Genomic DNA, 24,659 nt, shown 5'->3' with positions numbered 1-24,659 from the left:
ATCAATTTGATTGAAAAATGAGGGTGTGACAGTGCCGCCTCAACTTTTACAAAAAGCCGGATATGACGTCATCAAAGACATTTATCGAAAAAAAGAAAAAAACGTCCGGGGATATCATTCCCAGGAACTCTCATGTAAAATTTCATAAAGATCGGTCCAGTAGTTTAGTCTGAATTGCTCTACACACACACACACGCACAGACACACACACACACACATACACCATGACCCTTGTCTCGATTCCCCCTCTATGTTCAAACATTTAGTCAAAACTTGACTAAATGTAAAAAACTCACACAACCCCCCCCCCCCCCCTCTCACTCTTACACACACACACACACACAGAAACACTCATACATACAGAGACCACTCAAGGTGTTCATGAAAGACTTGTATTACTCAGAATCTTAACACAAACTAACAAAGTTTTAAATTCCCGTGGCATCATCATCATCATCATCACCCAATCCAACGTCAAAGGCTGTCTCCAATGCACTGCTCAGTTTGCCAGCAACAGCATCTGCAAAAAGCAAAAAGTACTGTGTAAAAGCAAAAACTACTGTGTAAAAGCAAAAACTACTGTGTAAAAGCAAAAAGTACTGTGTAAAAGCAAAAACTACTGTGTAAAAGCTTGACCAGCAATAAAATAGGACAGACTTATTTTTGAACATTCTGTTATACTCTAAATTTACATTTACACTTTGTAAAAAGCTAAACCTTCTTTTTCCCTTTAAAATTTCTTGAGTGTTCAAGTTCACACACACACACACAGAGAAGCAGAAAACGCCTCCTTTCTTCCAAAGGCAAGCATGTCACCATGTGAAAAGACGTTTAAAGCACAGAGACAAACTCGTGTGAAGAAAGTACGCTCTCTCGCCTGGCAAAGTCTGAAGTAAAACAATATTTCATTTCACCAAAACTAATCTATTCAATGAAAACGTGTCTTCTTTGCACAGGTACCTGCTCTCTTTCTGTCTTTTTTCATCTTTTTGAACGCCTTTTTCCTGGCCTTGTTCTGCTGCAAGACCTGCACCTTCTCCTCCACCGTCTCCTTGACTTTGACAGTCTTGCCCCGCACCTTCCTGGGTTTGCCCAGCGCCACCGTCACCTTCGACAACTGTGTGGACATGAGATCATGAAATTGTAAAAAAGAGCCTGAAACTAAAGCATGCCGGCCTCCCACCCAACAACCCACACCCCGAATGAAAGGATTTGGGAAAATGGTGTAAAATCATGCAATCGTGGTTGTTGAATAACTTTACGATTCAGGAACCATTTTTGGAGAAAATGTACATCCATCCAAAATATGGCAGGGAAAATCTCATGCGTGATCAAAGCATGAATTAGCACTTTTGCTGTCACATACACAACACACACACACAAACCACAACATAATCAGCCTCTCCAGTCACACACATTAACAACAACACACACACATACACACACACTGATTCCACATCTTAACACACAACACAGACAAACTATACATCAAACTTTGTTGATGTTCTAATGTTACCTCTTTCTTTTTTGAAGCAGTGTCCTCCTCATCGCTTTCCATTTTCTCCTCATCGCTGTCATTTTCATCTTCCATGCTCTTCATCTCTTCCTCTGGCTCCTCTGTCAAGATGGCTGTCGCTGGCCCAAGTGAATCCATCAGTAATGGTGATCGGCCGGTAGTTGAAGGAAGACCTTGAAGAAATCCAAACTTGAATATAACATATGTGTATGAAGAGCACTATCATTCTGTTAACTTTGATCACAGGTTTACAAACACATGAAAAGTAGTGTGTGCTGCATAACAAATGAAACCATTGTATGCATTGTAAGCTTTAACTTGAATTTCTGATATTTTACCTGTATGTATCATTGTATCAGGAAATCCCAGAAAAGAAAGAGTCAACCGGTCAGTCTTTGATAACATTCCACCCCCCTCTCACCCCCTTACTTCTTACGAAAAATATGAATAATCTTTGAACTCAGGAAGTGCATTCCAATATTTCTTCATCTGTTCTCAATTTATTTTGATTTACTTGAAGCAATATCTAAAAGATTTTATCCTTCGATTGTCTGAAAGGTAACACGTTACCAACATACTTTCCAGTGTGGCAGCATTGATGTCGAATGCCTCTCCAAACTCTGTGCAGATGGTGGCACTGATCGTACTCCTGTCCTCAGGAGGTTGTGTGAAGTATGTGATGCGACCACTGCAATAAACATAATATCGTAAACAAACTGGGACAGCACTGCATAATTACTGCCTACGTGAAGCCTTAAGTGTAGCAATTTAGAATTGTTTGGAATTTTCAGCATAGCAAATGATGTTTAAGCGTAGCTTTTTCCAAAACGTATTCCTAAATCCGCATTTATGCCATCTTGCACAAGAATAGACATTTTTAATAACATTTCATGAGAATGTGGGAACATAAGAGAGTATCTGTTTCAGTGTAGAGGATGTTTTATGATCTATTCTGTGACCGCTACTCAGAGTAGGAAGCAAAAATGAGTACCAGAACTCACAAACAAGTCGCGTAAGGCGAAATTACTACATTTAGTCAAGCTGTGGAACTCACAGAATGAAACTGAACGTAGTCCGCCGCTAGTGCAAAAAGGCAGTGAAAGTTACGAGCCTGTTTGGCGCGGTAGACGTTGCGCTGTGCTTCATAGCACGCTTTACTGTACCTCTCTTCGTTTTAACTTTGTGAGCGTGTTTTTAATCCAAACATATCATATCTATATGTTTTGGAATCAGGAACCGACAAGGAATAAGATGAAAGTGTTTTTAAATTGATTTTGGAAACTTAATTTTGATCATAATTTTTATATTTTTAATTTTCAGAGCTTGTTTTTAATCCAAATATAACATATTTATATGTTTTTGGAATCAGAACATGATAAAGAATAAGATGAACGTAAATTTGGATCGTTTTATAAAAATGTTTTTTTTTTTTTTTACAATTTTCAGATGTTTAATGACCAAAGTCATTAATTAATTTTTAAGCCACCAAGCTGAAATGCAATACCGAAGTCCGGCCTTCGTCGAAGATTGCTTGGCCAAAATTTCAATCAATTTGATTGAAAAATGAGGGTGTGACAGTGCCGCCTCAACTTTTACAAAAAGCCGGATATGACGTCATTAAAGACATTTATCGAAAAAAAGAAAAAAACGTCCGGGGATATCATTCCCAGGAACTCTCATGTAAAATTTCATAAAAATTGGTCCAGTAGTTTAGTCTGAATCGCTCTACACACACACACGCACAGACACAGACACAGACACACATACACCACACCCTTGTCTCGATTCCCCCCCTACGTTAAAACATTTAGTCAAAACTTGACTAAATGTAAAAAGAGGGAACTGCTGCATGCTTGTGATCATTTGTTTGGTTTAAACAAGGTTTTATTCAATGAAACATGACACAATAATAAAACAAGAAACAATAGGGACACAAACTCAAGCGAACGTTTATATTACGAGCCCTACGCAGTTGAAGAATAACACAATTATGATGTCAGACATAACATCATTAACATACTATAGGACTATCTGGATCACAATCAGAGCTCATTTGTTTAAGCATAGCAATCTTCTGTTTGGCGTAGCAATTGCTCTTAAACCGAAGTATGTTGGCAACTCTGCATACCTTGTCCAGTCCTGCAGCACATAGCGGCCAGCCTTGGCAGCGTCAGGGATGCCTCCCTTCTTCAGGCGGCCTTGTCGCTTGGCCAACAGCAGCAGGAACTCGTCCACGTTGCTGTAGTCGGGCAGGTTGTAGTGCAGCATCATCTGCAGCATATCCATATGTGTAGTAATATGTCATGGTAAACATTTATCTTTTGAAAAAACACATGTACTGCCTTCATTTATTCTACTACATGGTTAAGGATAAAACTGACTTTATCCACAGGCACCCAAACATTGAAATTGACTTGACAGATCCTTCTGAGAACAAGTCAAATGAGTACTTGAACTTTTGAAGGAGCAATTAAGCTTACAGGTAAAACTCTGACAATGACTTATTAACTTATTATATTCCACAAGATCCGAGGCTTTGAGAAGTCAAATAACTGTGTGGTGCATTTGGTTTATTGTCTGCTGTTGCTGTTATTGTCTGCTGTTGCTGTTATTGTCTGCTGTTGCTGCTGTTGCTGCTATTGTCTGCTGTTGCTGTTATTGTCTGCTGTTGCTGCTATTGTCTGCTGTTGCTGCTATTGTCTGCTGTTGCTGTTGCTGCTATTGTCTGCTGTTGCTGCTATTGTCTGCTTTTGCTGTTATTGTCTGCTGTTGCTGTTATTGTCTGATGTTGCTGCTATTGTCTGCTGTTGCTGTTATTGTCTGCTGTTGCTGTTATTGTCTGCTGTTGCTGTTATTGTCTGCTGTTGCTGCTATTGTCTGCTGTTATTGTCTGCTGTTGCTGTTATTGTCTGCTGTTGCTGCTATTGTCTGCTGTTGCTGTTATTGTCTGCTGTTGCTGCTATTGTCTGCTGTTGCTGCTATTGTCTGCTGTTGCTGCTATTGTCTGCTGTTGCTGTTATTGTCTGCTGTTGCTGCTGTTGCTGCTATTGTCTGCTGTTGCTGTTATTGTCTGCTGTTGTCTGCTGTTGCTGCTATTGTCTGCTGTTGCTGCTATTGTCTGCTGTTGCTGCTATTGTCTGCTGTTGCTGCTATTGTCTGCTGTTGCTGTTATTGTCTGCTGTTGCTGCTATTGTCTGCTGTTGCTGCTATTGTCTGCTGTTGCTGTTGCTGCTATTGTCTGCTGTTGCTGCTATTGTCTGCTGTTGCTGTTATTGTCTGCTGTTGCTGCTATTGTCTGCTGTTGCTGTTATTGTCTGCTGTTGCTGTTATTGTCTGCTGTTGCTGTTATTGTCTGCTGTTGCTGTTATTGTCTGCTGTTGCTGCTATTGTCTGCTGTTATTGTCTGCTGTTGCTGTTATTGTCTGCTGTTGCTGCTATTGTCTGCTGTTGCTGTTATTGTCTGCTGTTGCTGCTATTGTCTGCTGTTGCTGCTATTGTCTGCTGTTGCTGTTATTGTCTGCTGTTGCTGCTATTGTCTGCTGTTGCTGTTATTGTCTGCGGTTGCTGCTATTGTCTGCTGTTGCTGTTATTGTCTGCTGTTGCTGTTATTGTCTGCTGTTGCTGCTATTGTCTGCTGTTATTGTCTGCTGTTGCTGTTATTGTCTGCTGTTGCTGCTGTTGTCTGCTGTTGCTGTTATTGTCTGATGTTGCTGCTATTGTCTGCTGTTGCTGTTATTGTCTGCTGTTGCTGCTATTGTCTGCTGTTGCTGCTATTGTCTGCTGTTATTGTCTGCTGTTGCTGCTATTGTCTGCTGTTGCTGCTATTGTCTGCTGTTGCTGCTATTGTCTGCTGTTGCTGCTATTGTCTGCTGTTGCTGCTATTGTCTGCTGTTGCTGCTATTGTCTGCTGTTATTGTCTGCTGTTGCTGCTATTGCTGTTATTGTCTGCTGTTATTGTCTGCTGTTGCTGCTATTGTCTGCTGTTGCTGTTATTGTCTGTTGTTGCTGTTATTGTCTGCTGTTGCTGATATTGTCTGCTGTTGCTGTTATTGTCTGCTGTTGCTGTTATTGTCTGCTGTTGCTGTTATTGCCTGCTGTTGCTGCTATTGTCTGCTGTTGCTGTTATTGTCTGCTGTTGCTGCTATTGTCTGCTGTAGCTGCTATTGTCTGCTGTTATTGTCTGCTGTTGCTGCTATTGTCTGCTGTTGCTGCTATTGTCTGCTGTTGCTGTTATTGTCTGCTGTTGCTGCTAAATTGTCTGCTGTTGCTGTTGTTGTCTGCTGTTGCTGCTATTGTCTGCTGTTGCTGCTATTGTCTGCTGTTGTTGTCTGCTGTTGCTGCTATTGTCTGCTGTTGCTGTTATTGTCTGCTGTTGCTGTTATTGTCTGCTGTTGCTGCTATTGTCTGCTGTTGCTGTTATTGTCTGCTGTTGCTGTTATTGTCTGCTGTTGCTGTTATTGTCTGCTGTTGCTGCTATTGTCTGCTGCTATTGTCTGCTGTTGCTGCTGTTGTCTGCTGTTGCTGTTATTGTCTGCTGTTGCTGTTATTGTCTGCTGTTGCTGCTATTGTCTGCTGTTGCTGTTATTGTCTGCTGTTGCTGTTATTGTCTGCTGTTGCTGCTATTGTCTGCTGTTGCTGCTATTGTCTGCTGTTGCTGTTATTGTCTGCTGTTGCTGCTATTGTCTGCTGTTGCTGCTATTGTCTGCTGTTATTGTCTGCTGTTGCTGCTATTGCTGTTATTCTCTGCTGTTATTGTCTGCTGTTGCTGCTATTGTCTGCTGTTGCTGTTATTGTCTGCTGTTGCTGTTATTGTCTGCTGTTGCTGTTATTGTCTGCTGTTGCTGCTATTGTCTGCTGTAGCTGCTATTGTCTGCTGTTATTGTCTGCTGTTGCTGCTATTGTCTGCTGTTGCTGCTATTGTCTGCTGTTGCTGTTATTGTCTGCTGTTGCTGCTATTGTCTGCTGTTGCTGTTATTGTCTGCTGTTGCTGCTATTGTCTGCTGTTGCTGCTATTGTCTGCTGTTATTGTCTGCTGTTGCTGCTATTGTCTGCTGTTGCTGTTATTGTCTGCTGTTGCTGTTATTGTCTGCTGTTGCTGTTATTGTCTGCTTTGGCAGCTATCAGTGCTGTGCCGAGGTGATCTAATGTTGTATTCTGACCGAGGTGATCTAATGTCGTATTCTGACCGAGGTGATCTAATGTTGTATTCTGACCGAGGTGATCTAATGTTGTATTCTGACCGAGGTGATCTAATGTTGTATTCTGACCGAGGTGATCTAATGTTGTATTCTGACCGAGGTGATCTAATGTTGTATTCTGACCGAGGTGATCTAATGTTGTATTCTGACCGAGGTGATCTAATGTTGTATTCTGACCGAGGTGATCTAATGTTGTATTCTGACTGAGGTGATCTAATGTTGTATTCTGAAGGTCACAAGTTTCATGTACCTGTATTGCCTTGCACACCATTGCACCAATAAAATAAAAAGATAAAATAAGTGTGATGATACCTGCTCCTTGCTGCAACGGGAGAGGATGGCGGCCACTGCTGGCACTGGATCTTCTAACGCCTCCAACTGGAGAAATAAAAAAATTTAAAATGTGATCACAGCTCTGGAGACATTTTGTTTCAGACATACAACATATGGTCTTACAAAGCTCAGAGAATGACTTGTCAAAGCCTTAGAAATTCCACCCAATGAAAACATGAAATAAATGAAACCATGATGAGGAACAGTTAAACCGCACAAATCTGACCCTCATTTCACTTGAGCTTCTCTACTAGGCACTCTTTCAAACCTCTTCCAGTCAGCTTGCTCTGTGCAGACCAGATTTGCATGGTAAGCATGAAGCCTAGATATCCTAGAAACTACTCAGTCAGCCATCATCAGCAGTCAAACCAACTCAACAACAGAGTGATTTATGGCAAAGTCTGTCAAACAAAATATCAACCAGTATAATTCTATTCTAGTCACGGCTTTAGTCTTCATTTGGGCGGAGATGTAGCTCAGTCGGTAGCGCGCTGGATCTGTATCCAGTTGGCCGCTGTCAGCGTGAGTTCGTCCCCACGTTCGGCGAGAGATTTATTTCTCAAAGTCAACTTTGTGTGCAGACTCTCCTCGGTGTCCGAACACCCCCGTGTGTACACGCAAGCACAAGACCAAGTGCGCACGAAAAAGATCCTGTAATCCATGTCAGAGTTCGGTGGGTTATAGAAACACGAAAATACCCAGCATGCTTCCTCCGAAAACGGCGTATGGCTGCCTAAATGGCGGGGTAAAAAACGGTCATACACGTAAAATTCCACTCGTGCAAAAAAACACGAGTGTACGTGGGAGTTTCAGCCCACGAACGCAGAAGAAGAAGAAGTCTTCATTTTCGGATTCTAATCATCAAAATACCAGACAGGACCTGTTCACCCTAGTCCTGTTTGATGCTTGAGAAATTGATCTTACCCGAACAACATTTCTCAGGACAGCAGCCACCGGAGACTGGTCTGTATCCATGACAACCCCTGGACTGTCCAGAAGCTTGATGTGTTTGTCCAGGTTCACTTCCTGCATTGTTCTGTCAACACAAACATAAACATATATATTCATTTACTCTCAGTTTCACTTTGATGCACCATGATCTTGTACACTTCATGTAGCCTGAGCAATTTTCACAATCCCTTCAAGAGTATTATGTACATTCAGGTGCCTGCACGCACACGTACACATACAGTCTCTCTCTCTCTCTCTCTCTCTACGTCTCTCTCTCTCTACGTCTCTCTCTCTACGTCTCTCTCTCTCTACGTCTCTCTCTCTCTCTACGTCTCTCTCTCTCTCTCTACGTCTCTCTCTCTCCACAAAAATGATTAAATATACAATGTTCATGGCTTGCACACACAAAAAGTAATAGTCACAACCTTGCTTGTTGCTGTTTTGCCTCAAAAATAGATCCAGAAATTCAACAACAAAATCATGTTTCCTGTTGCACTCTTTCCACTAGTTGCTTCAAAACAAAGCATTTGCAAACACGCGTTTACACATCCATCAACAACACACTGAATCCAAAAGCAAGAAGATAGAAGTACAAAGACAAACAAGCTTGAATGCCTGAGCTACATACTTGGTGATGCCAGGCATAGCCCCCACAGTGCACGCCTTGCTTCGCTTCAGACTGTTGATGATGCTGCTCTTGCCTGTGTTTGGAAAACCTGCAAGCACAAAGTATGTTATCAGAAAATAATAAAGAATAAGATGAGATTATTTTTGAATCAATTTAAAAAAAAAGTTAACTTGAATCAAAATGTTCAGATTGTTAATGACCAAACTCATTAATTAATGTTCAAGCTACCAAGACAATATGCAATCCCATAGTCCGGGCTTGGTCGACATTTGCTAAACCAAAACTTGAAGGCCTTAAAAGGGAGGTTCCACTTGACTTATTTCCAAGTTCAATGTAAAATACATAATACTGGTACAATCATAGCACCTCTATTCTCTAGCAGATACAAATGTCAGACCCACAAAACTACATTTCAAATACAGAGCTGTTCTACTTTAACTTACCAACAACACCCACACGAATGGCGGTCTGAATGTTCTGGTTTCGGCAGTAGTTGCCTAGGAGCTTCATCAGTGCGTCTGCGCCAAGGCAGCCACTGGATGCCAGCAGTTTCGGTGACACATCTTTCAGCTGAACTTTTTTCTGGGACTGTAACGAAACAGCAACAAGCATAATAGATTCTTTCTTTCTTTATTTGGTGTTTAACGTCGTTTTCAACCACGAAGGTTACATAAATAGATTATTATCGGAACTCTTTGTAATTCTTTGATAGACACGCGCGATTCAGCTATTCCAGTGCCAGACAATGCCCTGGTGAGACACGGTACAATTAACTTTCCTTTCACTGTGAAACCAGAAAATAACCAAACTTTCAGAATCAACATAACAATGTTGTATATAATTCCGAAACAAGTTCTGACAAATCCAATTTTTGTAAACATTGATGATTCAAACACGCTTCGCATACGTCTGTCGCACTGTTAATCAAGTTTACCAATACATTTAAAACAAATGCTTCTTTCAATGTTTAATGTCAAAAGCTGTAATTGTTGATCAAATGCCAAGTTATGCAGTTATTTTTAATCATTACAAAATAAACAGTGCCCCTGTAAGATAAAGGAATGATAGGGGTGCACTAGTGAAGAAAACTAGTCTCGGATTTTTTCTCGTCATATTTTTTTTCACCAAGTATGTATTTTAGACAATCAGGCGTACAAAATACGGCAAAACATTATGGGTTCCCACGTCTGTATTGCCATTTACAGAAGAGTAAGAGAGAATCCTCTGCACACACACACAGAAGTGACTTACAAGACGGTCGTTCTGGGTCTGTGTCGAAGCCTTGAAGGCCACTGTAGGAAACTCATTTCGCAGATAAGTTACCCAAGCCTCTGCATTCTCTTTGGGAATTAGATCTGAACAAAGAACAAACACACACACTTCAAAGCCAAGTTCCTGTGAAACAGCTGTAACAGCTGGATATGACCTATTTTACATATTCTACACGGGAAACCTTGCAGAGCTGATGTGTTTTTGAAAAAAAGCCAACAATAAAGCCAATAATACTTAACTGTAGAATAAACAATAATGGTACATTTTCTAGACGAACAGTGCCAGCTGGCAAGTCTAGGCTAACCATCTGCACTAACCATGTGTATCTGAAGTTTTACTACATGTAGTATTAATCAAAACAGTAGCTATATAACAGGGGCGGACGAGGTGGGGGGGGGGGGCACAGGGGGCATGTGCCCCCCCCCCCCCCCAAAAAAAAAAAAAAGAAAAAAAAAAAGATTTTTCTATACTGATTCTATGACCAGTTCTAAGTTCAAATGGCACCAGATGGCACCATTTTGCTTCTTTGGGCAAAATTTTTTTCCGAGGGGGCATGCCCCCGGACCCCCCTAGCAAATTCGGGCGCTTCGCGCCCATCACATTCACTTTCGATTCAAAGTGCCCCCCCCTTCCAAGCAACTGATCCGCCCCTGATATAAGGTAACATGACTAATAACAGAGGTGGCAACCCTGATTCGTTTTCTTCTACTCCTCTCTACCTAGCCTCGTTGAAAATATCTTCACCATCAACCCCAACAATGGGGTCCCTTGGACCTTGATTGAAAATATGTATAAGTCCAAATGTCCTGGCTTTGTCCACTAAGTAGGACGATTGATGGTCAGAAGACCTCCTACATGTACAGACCATGGAACGGTGGAGGACCGGGGGTCAGGCCAATGCAAAGGATCAAAAAAGTATGCGTCAATGAACGCAGACTGAGGCCTGGTAACAACACTGCCCAAAATCTATTGTACATGAATTTGTTTTTAAACTTTCATATCCCCAAAAGAAATTCACAGATGTGTTTGAAAATAATTTTGGGCATGATTTATTGGATACATTTTTGTAAAACATCTGATATTTTTTTTTTTATTCTATTTTTTTGGGTACATGAGAATTTGAATAACACGATCCAGTGAGAAACACATCAACAGGACTTACCTATTTTGTTGAGAAGGAGCACCAGCTTCTTGTTGGTGGCGGAAGCGATGACGGCAGACTCCAGTTCCTGGCAGCGGCTGCCCAGCGGGTCTCTGGCGTCCAGCACTTCCAGCACTACGTCCGCCGCCTCTACCACCTGCAAGGGATCACCTTCAATGCACACGTGTAGCTTGTAAAACTGTTTAAACACATTTCTAGCGTCGACGAGACAAGTTGTACTGTATCTGCCAAAGACAGTGACACTTTCACTCGCATTTCAATATTAAAAAAAAAAAATCGATCAAATTTGGTACGACACACTCACACAGCAAGCCATGTAGTATTCTCTATGTTTTAAATGTACACCTAAAAAATAGCCTTCATATAATTTTGATGTGATGTCCCTTTAAGACGATTACTGCCACAAGCAAATAACTACCAAGTTCCTACCTTTTTGAACTCCTTGACATATGTCTGTCTTGATGTTTCCACAGGTTTGTAGCCTTTGCTGTCTCCATCACCGGCTCCCTTTTTAGCTTGTTGCTGCACACACATATATCATCACATATATAACATACAACAATATTAAAATAAACATTTATTATAATCCATCAAAGATCATGGCCTAAAATCAAAATACACCAGACTCAGACTAAAATCAAAATACACCAGACTCAGACTAAAATCAAAATACACCAGACTCAAGACTTTCGCTGGAAATTCCGGATCTTCAATGCGTGCATCTGTCTGTTTGCATGCATTTCGTGATTTACTAAAACTCAAATATTAAGTTTATAAATGAAAGTCTATCAAGAGCTACATAACTCACTTTTTTTTCATAGGCTTCTTGGCGCTTGCCTGCATCAGCCACAAGATCCTCCAGGTTCCTGTTTTTGTTCTGCACGCTCTCCCGCTTCTTCTGGCGCTGTTTCTTCAGCATGGCTCTCTTCTTCTCTTGCGCGTCTTCAGTCTGTGTAACAATAACATCATACAGTACAGTGGAACCCACCTTTTAAGACCTTGCTTTTCCACATTTTCTGTTCAGAATCTGTGTAAATTTACCTCTATTTTAAGACACCCCCCCTTTTTAAGACCTGATTTTCTGTTCAGAATCTGTAAATTTACCTCTATTCTAAGACCCCCCCTCCCCCCCCCCCCCCGTTTTAAGACCTGATTTTGTGTTCAGAATCTGTAAATTTACCTCTATTCTAAGACCCCCCCCCCCCCCCCCCGTTTTAAGACCTGATTTTCTGTTCAGAATCTGTAAATTTACCTCTATTCTAAGACCCCCCCTCCCCCCCCCCCCCCCCCCCGTTTTAAGACCTGATTTTGTGTTCAGAATCTGTAAATTTACCCCTATTCTAAGACACCCCCCCCCCCCCCCCCCCCGTTTTTAAGACCTGATTTTCTGTTCAGAATCTGTAAATTTACCTCTATTCTACGACCCCCCCCCCCCCCCCCCCCCCCCCCCCCCGTTTTTAAGACCTGATTTTCTGTTCAGAATCTGTAAATTTACCCCTATTCTAAGACCCCCCCCCCCCCGTTTTTAAGACCTGATTTTCTGTTCAGAATCTGTGTAAATTTACCTCTATTCTAAGACCTGATTTTCTGTTCAGAATCTGTAAATTTACCTCTATTCTAAGACCCCCCCCTACGACCTGATTTTCTGTTCAGAATCTGTGTAAATTTACCTCTATTCTAAGACCCCCCCCCCCCCCCCCCCCCCCCCCCCCCCCTGACCTGATTTTCGGATTGTTGGAGGTCTTAAAAGGAGAGGTATATGGAACAAATGTGAAGGATTGATTCAGCAATGATAACAAATGTGAAGGATTGATTCAGCAATGATAACAAATGTGAAGGATTGATTCAGCAATGATAAAAACAGAAAAGTACCATGTGTGGCTAATCTATGAGGCAAACACAAAGAAAAGTTAGCATTCAGAAGGCCGAGCAGTGAGCAGGAGCAAAATATTTGACAAAAATCCCATGACCACAATTTCACCTGCTTGGTTGTCTATACAATCAGGCAATTATCAAAAGAAATTTTGTTTTTGTTGCTTTCCTAGAATACATTTTTCCATGTTCATGTAAACCAAGCTGCAAAGGCATAAGCCTCTACATTACGGTGACTTTAACATAATCTCCTTTGAATATGTGCGTGATATAAATTGCATAAAAAATTTTTTTTAAAAATAAAAAAATAAAAAAATTTAAAAATCCCTGCGCTTAGAACTGTACCCACGGAATACGCGCGATATAAGCCTCAAATTGATTGATTGATTGATTGATTGTCTCTAAAGCTGTGAAATCGGTGGCAACGATGAAAATTGTGTGACTCACCTGTTTCTTCTGATGCACGATCTCTGTCAGGACAGTGTCTTTGAACGGGAGGCTGTTGGGTACTCCGGGGTCCTTCTTTTTACCTGAAAGTTTGATCAATGAATTTTGTTACACTTACAGCAATATCGCTGTTAATTTACAAAATAAGAATATATAGCTATTCTCATGAACACGTGGGGGAATTCGGGGGCTGTGATTGGATGGTCTCTTCCGATCATCAAAGCATAATGCTACGGAAGTCGACCATTTTTCTCAATATCCAAAAGCATATTGTCAATAACAAAGACGCATGGTTCCGGTTTCTTCCACGTGTATAAAGTACACGCATACCTTGCCAGGTTTGTTTCTGTGACTAGTCGACAGACGATGCCATTTGCTTTGTGTGTGTTTTTGTTGTTGCTTACTGTACATGACATACATTACGTGTAAATTTCCAGAAGCTGCAATCTGAAGCGACCTATCTCTGATTCCAGCAGACGATCTCTTCAATGTTTAACACAAAATCAGCAAACTCTCCTGTCACATAGAACGTCCATTGTATAGTGCAATGTTGAAATGAAGTTACCGGTCTGAAGCATTTAGTCGTTTCTTCTGAGACAATCCTTGTTCTCTTATCATCTACAGATTTACCGGAGTCTTCACCACGCGAATTCCCAACAGAAGTCAGACTTTCGAACATACAATATACGTAGGCAAGCATGATACGTCATGACGTCATATGATTCCTAGCATATTGACGTAATGCTAAACATCCGGTTATCTCGAGTTTTCTCCGTAATACATGTCCGTGGGTTTTTCAATGTTCGGTTATTTCCGTGGCTTCATGCGGAAAGGGAACTGTCGTCTGCAATCAACGACATGGACCATTCTGGTACTTGTTGCCGACAAAAACATGATTTTAACACAGAATTTAATGTCAGAATAGCTATATAAACGCTATTGTGTTTTCATCATAGCAATAGGGTCCGATATTTAGACTCGAACAAGTATAATGCGACTCGTTCTCGACTCGTCGGCATTATACTTGTCTCGTCTAAATATCGGGCCCTATTGCTACGATGAAAACACAATAGCTGTTAATAATGTACTCACCAGAAAATAGCAACAAGAACAAATGAACATTAGGATCACCATTATAAGCTTATAGCTTGTTGATCCTAAACTTGCTTTCTATATGTATACTAGAGGAATACCCGGCTTTGCCGGGTGAATCGCGACACAGAGTATGCAGCGTGGCGGTTCGCCGGCTTAGAGCACGTGTTGAAAATTTTCATCCACCAGTTTGTGCCCGGGGTCCACCTGAATATGCCCACCAAATTTGATGCAGATCCGTCAAGAACTCCTGACTATTAATGGTTGCAATGAATATTTACGGTGGGAGGGGGAGTATTAGTGGCAATATTTTGAAGATGGGAGGGATTTTGTACATGAATTGCAATACTTATGTAACCGAGTGCCGAAACACCACAATCACCTTTGGAGGCGAAGTCCAATCAAACAGGATTGAGAATTTTAGATCTTATTTCCAAGCCCTATAAAAACTGTTACGGCTTCACAAAGGAAGGCAAGAACATATAGAGAGACAAAAGCCGCCAGACCCCATCACAAACAGAACTCTACAATCCACAGGTGTTGCCTTGCGAGCTAGCTATAAATAGGTCACAACTTCTAAGGCGAACAACTCTGCAGAGTCTGCTGTGAAGGGCGACGGTAGTCTCCCTGTCACACTCGACCCCCTTTGAATGAACTTTGTCCCCAAAGTCCCGAACCATGGACCCGCCAAGCTTAGGTCCCTCCCAGGTTCGTGGAATGGGAACAGGACGAAAATGATTCAGTGGCCATAATGCCATTCCTGAACATATCATGTTGAGTCCCATCCCTGTCGACGACGCCAAATGTAACCGAGTGCCGAAACACCACAATCACCTTTGAAGGCGGAGTCCACTCAAACAGGATTGAGAATTTAGAGCTGATTTCTAAGCCCTATAATAACTGTAGTGTTATGGCTTCTCAAAGGAAGGCCAGAACGTACAGAGAGTCAAAAGCCGCCAGACCCTATCACAAACAGAACTCTACAATCCACAGGTGTTGCCTACACAAACACACACACACGCACACACAGAAGCCGTATATATCTATCTATCTATATACACTCTTCAAAAAAAGTTAAGGATCGGTTGAATAAACGGATCTAATTATAAAAAATTGCCAAAAAATTAAACATCGACATAATAATTAAAAGATTAATGTGTTTGAACTAACAAATGAACAATGAGCCTTGACCTAGAATTTTGTTTGGCAGGCAGAGTTATTTCCCTTTGTGAGACTTCTCAAAAGCTTTTGCATTTTGGAAGAAAAAGGGTGTTTTTTTATAGCCCCATGAAATTTGCGGAACGCATGCCAGGGTAAAAGGTTGTGATGCACGTGCTACAACAGGGTCCTGGCTATGAACATCGCTCACCAGCTTATGTTCAAAGGTTGACACGCTGACACATTTATGCACAGTAGCAACATGCCCCCACGAAGAAAACTGAGCGATTTGGATAGAGGAAGGGCAATAGGATGGCTACCAGACAGTGTTGCTGCCAGGCAAGTGGCCCAGAGACTTGCAGTGGCTCCCTCTGTCATCATCAGACTAAAACAGAGATTCCACGCAACTGGAAGAGTGCAGGAGCGACAACGTTCTGATCGGCCCAGAGTCACCACACAAAGAGAGGATCGCTTCATTCAGAGGCAGGCCATGCAACAAAGAATGGCTACGGCAAACAACATTAGGCAACGCCTACAAGCTACCACCAATACTGTTGTTAGTGGTCAGACGATCCGAAACCGCTTACACAACTTTGACTTGCGTGCAAGGCGTCCAGTCCAAGGAACAACCCTGACTGCTCACCGAGCAGCTCGCCGAGCCTGGTGCACTCAACATGTGAGGTGGCAACGTCAGCAGTGGGCTCAGGTGTTGTTTACAGATGAGTCCCGCTTTTGCTTGGAACCTGCTGATGGTCGCATCCCAGTGTGGAGGCGTCGCGGAGAGCGCTTCGCAGAAGGCGCTGTTCGGGAACGACAGCGTTTTGGCGGAGGCTCTGTGATTGTCTGGGGAGGGATCAGCACACGTCTACGGACACCTCTGTACCATGTAGAGGGCAACTTGACCGGTGTCCGCTACCAGAATGAGATCCTGCAACCCCTGGTCGTTCCAGCCCTCCAAGCGATCGGCCCTCGTGCGATTCTTCAGGATGACAACGCACCTCCCCATCGCTCTGCAGCTGTAAACACCTTCATCCAGCAGGCCAGGGTCAACAGGATGCTGTGGCCAGCCAACAGCCCGGACCTGAACCCCATAGAGCACATGTGGGACGAGCTTTGTCGTCGGGTACAGCAACATCACCCTCCTCCTGCCAATCTGGGTCAACTGCTGCAATGGCTCCAGCAGGAGTGGAATGGAGTTCCCAGAGCATTCATATGCAACCTGATCCACTCCATGCACCAACGATGTGTTGAATGCCTGGCACACAACGGAGAGCACACGCGTTATTGACACTGATTCACATTGTTGTGAATTCCATTTTCGAGGGTTGTCACGTTTGACACACTCTAGTTAAATTGTCGCTCCCGCGTTCGATCTTTGCTTTGTTTGTCATTACTCCTTGGTTGTTCAATTATATAATTTTTAAAAAATGAAAGAATTCGATCTTGTCTGTTTTGTGTGGCGTGCTTGTAAAAAAGTGACCCTTAACTTTTTTTGAAGAGTGTATATATACGACTTGTGTCTGTGTGTGTGTGTGTGTGTGTGTGTGTCCGCGATGCACGGCCAAAGTTCTCGATGGATCTCTTTCAAATTTGGTGGCCATATTCAGGTACACCCCGGACACAACCTGGTCGATGAGATATTTCAACACATGCTCTCAGCGCGCAGCGCTGAACCGATTTTGGTTTTTCTCTGGATCCATTCCCAGTAACTCTTCCTTATCTTCTCCAGTGTTTTCAGCATTTATCTCCCTTCGTGTGGCGTCAATCCATATTCCCGTTACTACATTACTATTTTTAGAATGTCACGATTGCACCCGTAAGTTGTCCTTACTCTAAAAGTGAAAAGGTCGAATCAATTTACAGCCAAGCGAAAAATACACTGTCATCTATCTCTATATATTTATAGATATACATATATACGGCTTCTCTGTGTGTGTGTGTGTGTGTGTGTGTGTGTGTTTGTGTGGGCAACACCTGTGGATTGTAGAGTTCTGTTTGTGATGTGGTCTAGCGGCTTTGGTGTGTCTGTATGTTCAAGCCTTCCTTCGAGAAGCCATAACAGTTATTCTCAATCCCGTTTGAGTGGACTTCGCCTTCAAAGGTGATTGTGGTGTTTTGGCACTCGGTTACATTTGGCGTCGTCGACAGCGATGGGACTCGACATGAAATGTTCAGGCCACTGAATCATTTTCGTGCTGTTCCCATTCCACCTGGGAGGGACCTAAGTTCATTCAAAGGGGGTCGAGTTTGACAGGGAGACTACCGTCGCCCTTCACAGCAGACTCTGCAGAGTTGTTCGCCTTAGAAGTTGTGGGCTTTCCTTGCATGTACCCGTAAGTTGTCCTCACTGTAAAAGTGCAAAGGTCGAATCTATTTATCGAAAAATCCACTGACATCTATATCTATATATTTATATATATAGACAGATATATACGGCTTCTGTGTCTGTGTCTATGTGTGTGTGTGTGTGTGTGTGGAGGCAACACCTGTGGATTGTAGAGTTCTGTTTGTGATGGGGTCTGGCGGCTTTTGTGTGTCTGTATGTTCTGGCATTTGAGAAGCTATAACAGATAATATAGGGCCAAGAAATAAGCTCTAAAATTCTCAATCCCGTTTGACAGGACTTCGCCTTCAACGGTGATTGTGGTGAACCGCCACGCTGTCTGTCTCTGTCTCGCGATTCACCCCGGCGAAACCGTGTATTCCTCTAGTATTTATAGATATAGATATATATATACGGCGTCTCTGTGTGTTTGTGTGTGTGTGTGGGTAACACCTGTGGATTGTAGAGTTCTGTTTGTGATGTGGTCTGGTGGCTTTGGTGTCTGTATGTTCAGGCCTTCCTTCGAGAAGCCATAACAGTTATTCTCAATCCCGTTTGAGTGGACTTCGCCTTCAAAGGTGATTGTGGTGTTTCGGCACTTGGTTACATTTGGTGTCGTTGACAGCGATGGGACTCGACATGAAATGTTCAGGCCACTGAATCATTTTCGTGCTGTTCCCATTCCACCTGGGAGGGACCTAAGCTTGGCGGGTCCATGGTTCGGAACTTTGGGGACAAAGTTCATTCAAAGGGGGTCGAGTGTGACAGGGAGACTACCGTCGCCCTTCACAGCAGACTCTGCAGAGTTGTTCGCCTTAGAAGTTGTGGGCTTTCCTTGCATGTACCCGTAAGTTTCCCGCAGTGGGGCACTGCGGTTATGAAATTAAAGGCCCCTCCTGTTTTTGGAACCGCAGGAGCTTTCTAGTTTGCTGTTAGGTAGATTTTTGGTTCCTCTTTCCTGTCATGCTCTCTTTTTCTTCATGAATTCTTTTCTTTTTTCTGCCTTCTTGCTCATTCACCTGTATTTTTTCCAAAAATCTCTTCTCTTGCCGCTTGTCTCGCGATTCATGTATAGTTTAATCTGTTAGTGTTCTGATGTAAGTCCAGCAGTAGATAGGTTAAGCCTATTTTAACATACTGGAAACTGGTAATCTTCCAGTAGGTATTAATTTAGTTTTACTAAAGCCTGCTGGGACACAAGTAATGGGTTAGTGCATTTGTAAACAGGAATCGCTTGACAAGTGGCCCCCTTCATCCCCCCCTTCCTCGTCCTGATATGGCTCTGCGTAGTCGGCTGGACGTTAAGCAACAAATAAACAAACAAACAAACAAACCCGTAAGTTGTCCTCACCGTAAAAGTGCGAAGGTCGAATCTATTTATCGAAAAATCCACTGTCATCTATCTCTATATATTTATACAAACATATATGGAAAAAATAACCAAAACAAAACCTATATATTTATATATATAGATAGATATATACGGCTTCTGTGTCTGTGTGTGTGTGTGTGGAGGCAACACCTGTGGATTGTAGAGTTCTGTTTGTGATGGGGTCTGGCGGCTTTTGTGTGTCTGTATGTTCTGGCATTTGAGAAGCCATAACAGATAATATAGGGCTAAGAAATAAGCTCTAAAATTCTCAATCCCGTTTGACAGGACTTCGCCTTCAACGGTGATTGTGGTGAACCGCCACGCTGTCTGTCTCTGTCTCGCGATTTCGCCGGGTATTCCTCTAGTATATATATATGTCATATCCATAAATTGTTGAATAAAACACTTTAAACCAACAAATGAACAAATGTTGGTGTTTTCTGGTGAGTACATTTTGTTATCTTGTTCTAGTTCCTCTCGCCTGCAGTCCCCTGTTCCATTTCTATGAATATACATTCCAAAGACTTGACCAACATTTACACGCTGATTAATGTATCACCAGTTAATGTCCCTAACAGTTATACGTTTATGGTTTAGAGGCCTGTGACAGCATACGTTAACCTATATTGTCAGTAGCTACACACCGATTGCTGCAAACCTTTTTCCGTTCTCACTTGGGCTTGTCTGAAATAATTATTTGCAGCGTAGTGGTAGTAGTATGCAAGATTACAACAATCTATAAGAAACCTTCCAACAACAAAACATGGAGTACAACAATCTATAAGAAACCTTCCAACAAAAAAACATGGAGTACATGTAGAGAAGACAAGCGATAAAGGATAAATCCTACATGAAAGATAGTTTATGCACAGTGCTGTGGAAATGTGCACAAGATGTTGTTATTTTGCTTTACACAAATAAGGTTCACACAAGAAGCAAAAAATAAAAATAATTGTAATGCAGTCTTTCACAATTTAAAAAATGAACAAGAGTAAGAAACAGTCATACCTTTGCCAGGATTTTTTCTTGCGTCTTTCCTTTGCTTTCTGTTGTGTTCTCTCACCTAAAATACATGAAGACACTATACTTCTGTCACAATCACAGGCAGAATACATGAAGACACTATACTTCTGTCACAATCACAGGCAGAATACATGAAGACACTATACTTCTGTCACAATCACAGGCAGAATACATGAAGACACTATACTTCTGTCACAATCACAGGCAGAATACATGAAGACACTATACTTCTGTCACAATCACAGGCAGAATACATGAAGACACTATACTTCTGTCACAATCACAGGCAGAATACATGAAGACACTATACTTCTGTCACAATCACAGGCAGAATACATGAAGACACTATACTTCTGTCACAATCACAGGCAGAATACATGAAGACACTATACTTCTGTCACAATCACAGGCAAAGTACAAATGAAAACGTCATTAATTCAAAGACATTACGTAAACTGTACAAGCTGGAAACTCATTGTTGAAAATGTATTACGCCTAACAAATTCCAAAATAACTTGAAAATTCCTGCAACAACTTTTCACTAAAATTAGCAATGAACACCTTTCACAGCATTCAGCTAAGTTTCAAATGAATAAATGATAATAAATACAGTTTATTTAAATTAATGCTGTAGCTGCTTAATTAATTCAGAATGCAAAATCTCACTCTGCACAGAATGCAATATCTCACTTTGCACAGAATGCAATATCTCACTCTGCACAGAATGCAATATCTCACTCTGCACAGAATGCAATATCTCACTCTGCACAGAATGCAATATCTCACTTTGCACAGAATGCAATATCTCACTTTGCACAGAATGCAATATCTCACTTTGCACAGAATGCAATATCTCACTTTGCACAGAATGCAATATCTCACTTTGCACAGAATGCAGCTGAGATATAGATATTTGGTATGTGCTCAAGTGAAAGGATGCTCTTATAATTATTGCATGTAAAAGCCTGACGCGTGTTTCTTTCAGGCAAGAGATTCTCGCGGCTAGCCGCTCACGGAGCTCGGAGGCAAAAGTGAATATGAAACGGTTTGATGGCTAGCTACGCAAGACTTGAACACCATTGGTTGGTAGAAAATGATGCCGAAAAGGTCGTCTGCACTGTTCGGTAAACGGCCACTAACAGCCAATCGGATTGGCAGCAGTGCAGCCACTTTCTTTCTTTCTTTATTTGGTGTTTAACGTCGTTTTCAACCACGAAGGTTATATCGCGACGGGGAGAGGGGGATAGATGGGATAGAGCCACTTGTTAATTGTTTCTTGTTCATAAAAGCACTAATCAAAAAATTGCTCCAGGGGCTTGCAACGTAGTACAATATATGACCTTACTGGGAGAATGCAAGTTTCCAGTACAAAGGACTTAACATTTCTTACATACTGCTTGACTAAAATCTTTACAAAAATTGACTATATTCTATACAAGAAACACTTAACAAGGGTAAAAGGAGAAACAGAATCCGTTAGTCGCCTCTTACGACATGCTGGGGAGCATCGGGTAAATTCTTCCCCCTAACCCACGGGGGGTAGTGCAGCCACCATGTTTTCTCGCCTAGCGAGCAAGACCAAAGCTAGCAAATGCTTGAAAAATCCTAGCGTCCCTCGTGGCAAGAATTGCCCAAGAAACGGTACTTTCTCGCCAATTCTCGCCTTTGAGAAACGGGGGACAGGACAGATTTGTTGTGGTGACCATGATACTCAATGCGGTAATAGATGATTTTCGGAAATAACTCTGTCACCCAGTCCATGGGAAATAACTCTGTCACCCAGTCCATGGGAAATAACTCTGTCAGGATTGCAAGGGTTGTGAAAGAATGAGTACCCTTGCTTTTTCTCTGACAAACTTACGACCCCTGCTTCCTGTACATGTTTATCAGACAGACCCCTTCGCTACTGACTGGTCTGCAATGTCACATGGGAAAAACCACAAGTTGTAATTAAGTTTGTCCAAGAAAAAGCAAGGGTACTCACTCTTTTACAACCCATAAAAACCTGGCAGAGTTATTTGCGGAATTCGTCCATTACACTAACAGTAACTTTTCAGTTTGGTGTAGAATTCAATGGATTGGTACTCACCTTCCTTTCGATCTTGACCCTTGTTTTCGTGCTCATGCGCTTGCTCTTTTTCTCTGGAAAACAAACAGAAAAATATGATAAAAAATAAATAAATGTAACCGAGTCTCGGAACACAATAATCACCTTTGGAGGCGAGGTCGAGAACTTTAGAGCTAATTTCTTAGCCCTATAAAACCGTTACACAAAGGCAACCAAGAACATGTATACAAGGAGATGATGATAAACGTTTATTTAACGTCACTCTGTAAAAACATTGGCGACATTTGTCTTAGATTGAAAACACACACACAGGCGCGCACACAAACTTTCCCTTTATGTACAGTGGTTCACCACCCTCCCACACTCTCGCTCATCTAATTAAAAATGGTAATAAGAGATACTTGGATAAAGGAGACAGCAGCCGCCAGACCCTATCACAAACAGAACTCTACAATCAACAGGTGTTTTGCCGGCGAGCAATAAATAACTCATGCTCAAAGGCCAACAACTCTGCAGAGCCTGCTGTGAAGGGCGACGGTAGTCTCCCTGTCACACAAACATCACTGAACATTTGGTGTCTGCCTGCCTAACATAAACACTATAAAATCATATGTAGACTATTCAAATCCTCTGTTAACACTTCGAACTTAACGTAACAAAAACAAACTGTGAACTATAGAGCAGAAGAAACAGGGATAAAAAGACCCATAAAAAGATAGGGCATAATTAAATGCCTAAGTTAAACGTGCATATGTCAACAGTCTATCACCTTCAGCAATGTTCTGTTGACATTGGAAGCACTGCAGTTATGCAACGCGGTGGATTTTTCGCATTACCCCAATAAGACAAGATCGCAATTTCCTGCCACAACGTCTTCGAGATCGATTCAAATTTCAATACAGCCGCTGACACTACCAGGAACATCACTGGAAGCCACCAGTGTCCGATCAGTGGCCAGAGAGCGCGATGAAGACTGACTGAGCGAGACCTCCAAAACTTCGTTAACGTTAAACCTGCTTGTCCCGTATGTTGAAACAGTCGCAGCATCAAAATAATCACACAACAGCTGGGTAAAACATGCCTTCATCAAAATTTTGTGGTTTGATGATTCTAAGTTCTAACTCTATAATTGTTAGAGATTTTGTCAATCAAACATTGCAGAATTTTTTCGCATTTCTTTTGTTATATAGTTTACACTCCGTGGTGTATTTCATTTTCATGCCTGAACCGACATATATAAATGTACATGCACGTATACACACACATACACAGTGAATGTGTATGTGATCTTCTTCTTCTGCGTTTGTGGGCTGAAACTCCCACGTACACTCGTGTTTTTTGCACGAGTGGAATTGTACGTGTATGACCGTTTTTTACCCCGCCATTTAATTTTAGGCAGCCATACGCCGTTTTCGGAGGAAGCATGCTGGGTATTTTCGTGTTTCTATAACCCACCGAACTCTGACATGGATTACAGGATCTTTTTCGTGCGCACTTGGTCTTGTGCTTGCGCGTGTACACACGGGGGTGTTCGGACACCGAGGAGAGTCTGCACACAAAGTTGACTCTGAGAAATAAATCTCTCGCCGAACGTGGGGACGAACTCACGCTGACAGCGGCCACCTAGATACAAATCCAGCGCGCTACCGACTGAGCTACATCCCCGCCCGTGTATGTGATTATGTGTGTGTGCCTGTTTGTGTTGTGTTCAGCAAATAGTTGCATGTAGTAGACCTCATGTCATTTGAGAGTGTTGCAAATGGTGTTGAATAAATCAAGTGACTGTCATGTCAACTACACATATTTTGTCTCTGCATTTTAACCCCACCGGGCAGCAGACTACATCTTCTTTCTTTCTGTTTTTTTGTCCACGGGATACGACTGCGAGTCAGTCAAACTGAAGTTCCAGTGATCCCATAGGTATAGTCAATGTTGTCTGCCATGGTGAAATCTACACAGCTTCGGACAAAATCTGCTTCACTTAGACTTGGAGATCACGTCTGCTCTGCCACGTGAACTCTGTACAGAAAGGTTGACTAAACTAACACACATAAGTGTTGATGATGAATAAATGTCACACAAAAATACACGAATTTAGGATAAAACGTACTTAGTCCGACCATTTTCCCAGGAAATAACAATACCACACGTGCGTCACTTCGTGGTTTTGGTCAACCTGCAAGATGTGGCTTCGGTGACCGAGACACTTTATTTATTTTGTAAAATGTATGTAGAACAGAGAAA

The 24,659-nt window shown here is 42.0% G+C and overlaps 1 protein-coding gene across 1 annotated transcript; it reads right to left on the bottom strand.

Moving 5' to 3' along the window:
- Positions 1 to 378: 378 nt before the first annotated feature.
- On the bottom strand, positions 379 to 24,632 carry LOC138965487 (guanine nucleotide-binding protein-like 3 homolog). Its single transcript, XM_070337662.1, has 17 exons — positions 24,526 to 24,632; positions 22,437 to 22,489; positions 20,333 to 20,387; positions 13,380 to 13,462; positions 11,869 to 12,009; positions 11,490 to 11,582; positions 11,061 to 11,196; positions 9,878 to 9,981; positions 9,070 to 9,214; positions 8,627 to 8,714; positions 7,972 to 8,083; positions 7,027 to 7,092; positions 3,645 to 3,787; positions 2,095 to 2,204; positions 1,517 to 1,689; positions 961 to 1,117; positions 379 to 520 (listed from the first exon to the last, which is right to left on the bottom strand). Exons 1-17 carry the CDS (start codon positions 24,536 to 24,538, stop codon positions 429 to 431), a joined length of 1,764 nt encoding a protein of 587 aa, XP_070193763.1. The 5' UTR covers positions 24,539 to 24,632; the 3' UTR covers positions 379 to 428.
- Between the last annotated feature and the right edge of the window lie 27 nt (positions 24,633 to 24,659).

The sequence above is a fragment of the Littorina saxatilis genome, linkage group LG4, assembly GCF_037325665.1.
Source record: "Littorina saxatilis isolate snail1 linkage group LG4, US_GU_Lsax_2.0, whole genome shotgun sequence".
Classification (NCBI taxonomy): Eukaryota; Metazoa; Mollusca; class Gastropoda; order Littorinimorpha; family Littorinidae; genus Littorina; species Littorina saxatilis.
Note: the sequence above shows the minus strand (reverse complement) of the source record. Positions and strands in the feature narration are given on the sequence as shown.

Bases quoted from the DNA above. Each gene is read 5' to 3' on its own strand.
- LOC138965487 (XM_070337662.1), bottom strand. The intron at 12,010-13,379 runs GTGAGTCACACA...ATTGTTACACAG, and splicing joins TCGTGCATCAGAAGAAACAG to ACTGAAGACGCGCAAGAGAA. The intron at 1,118-1,516 runs GTAACATTAGAA...ATGTCCACACAG, and splicing joins CTGCTTCAAAAAAGAAAGAG to TTGTCGAAGGTGACGGTGGC.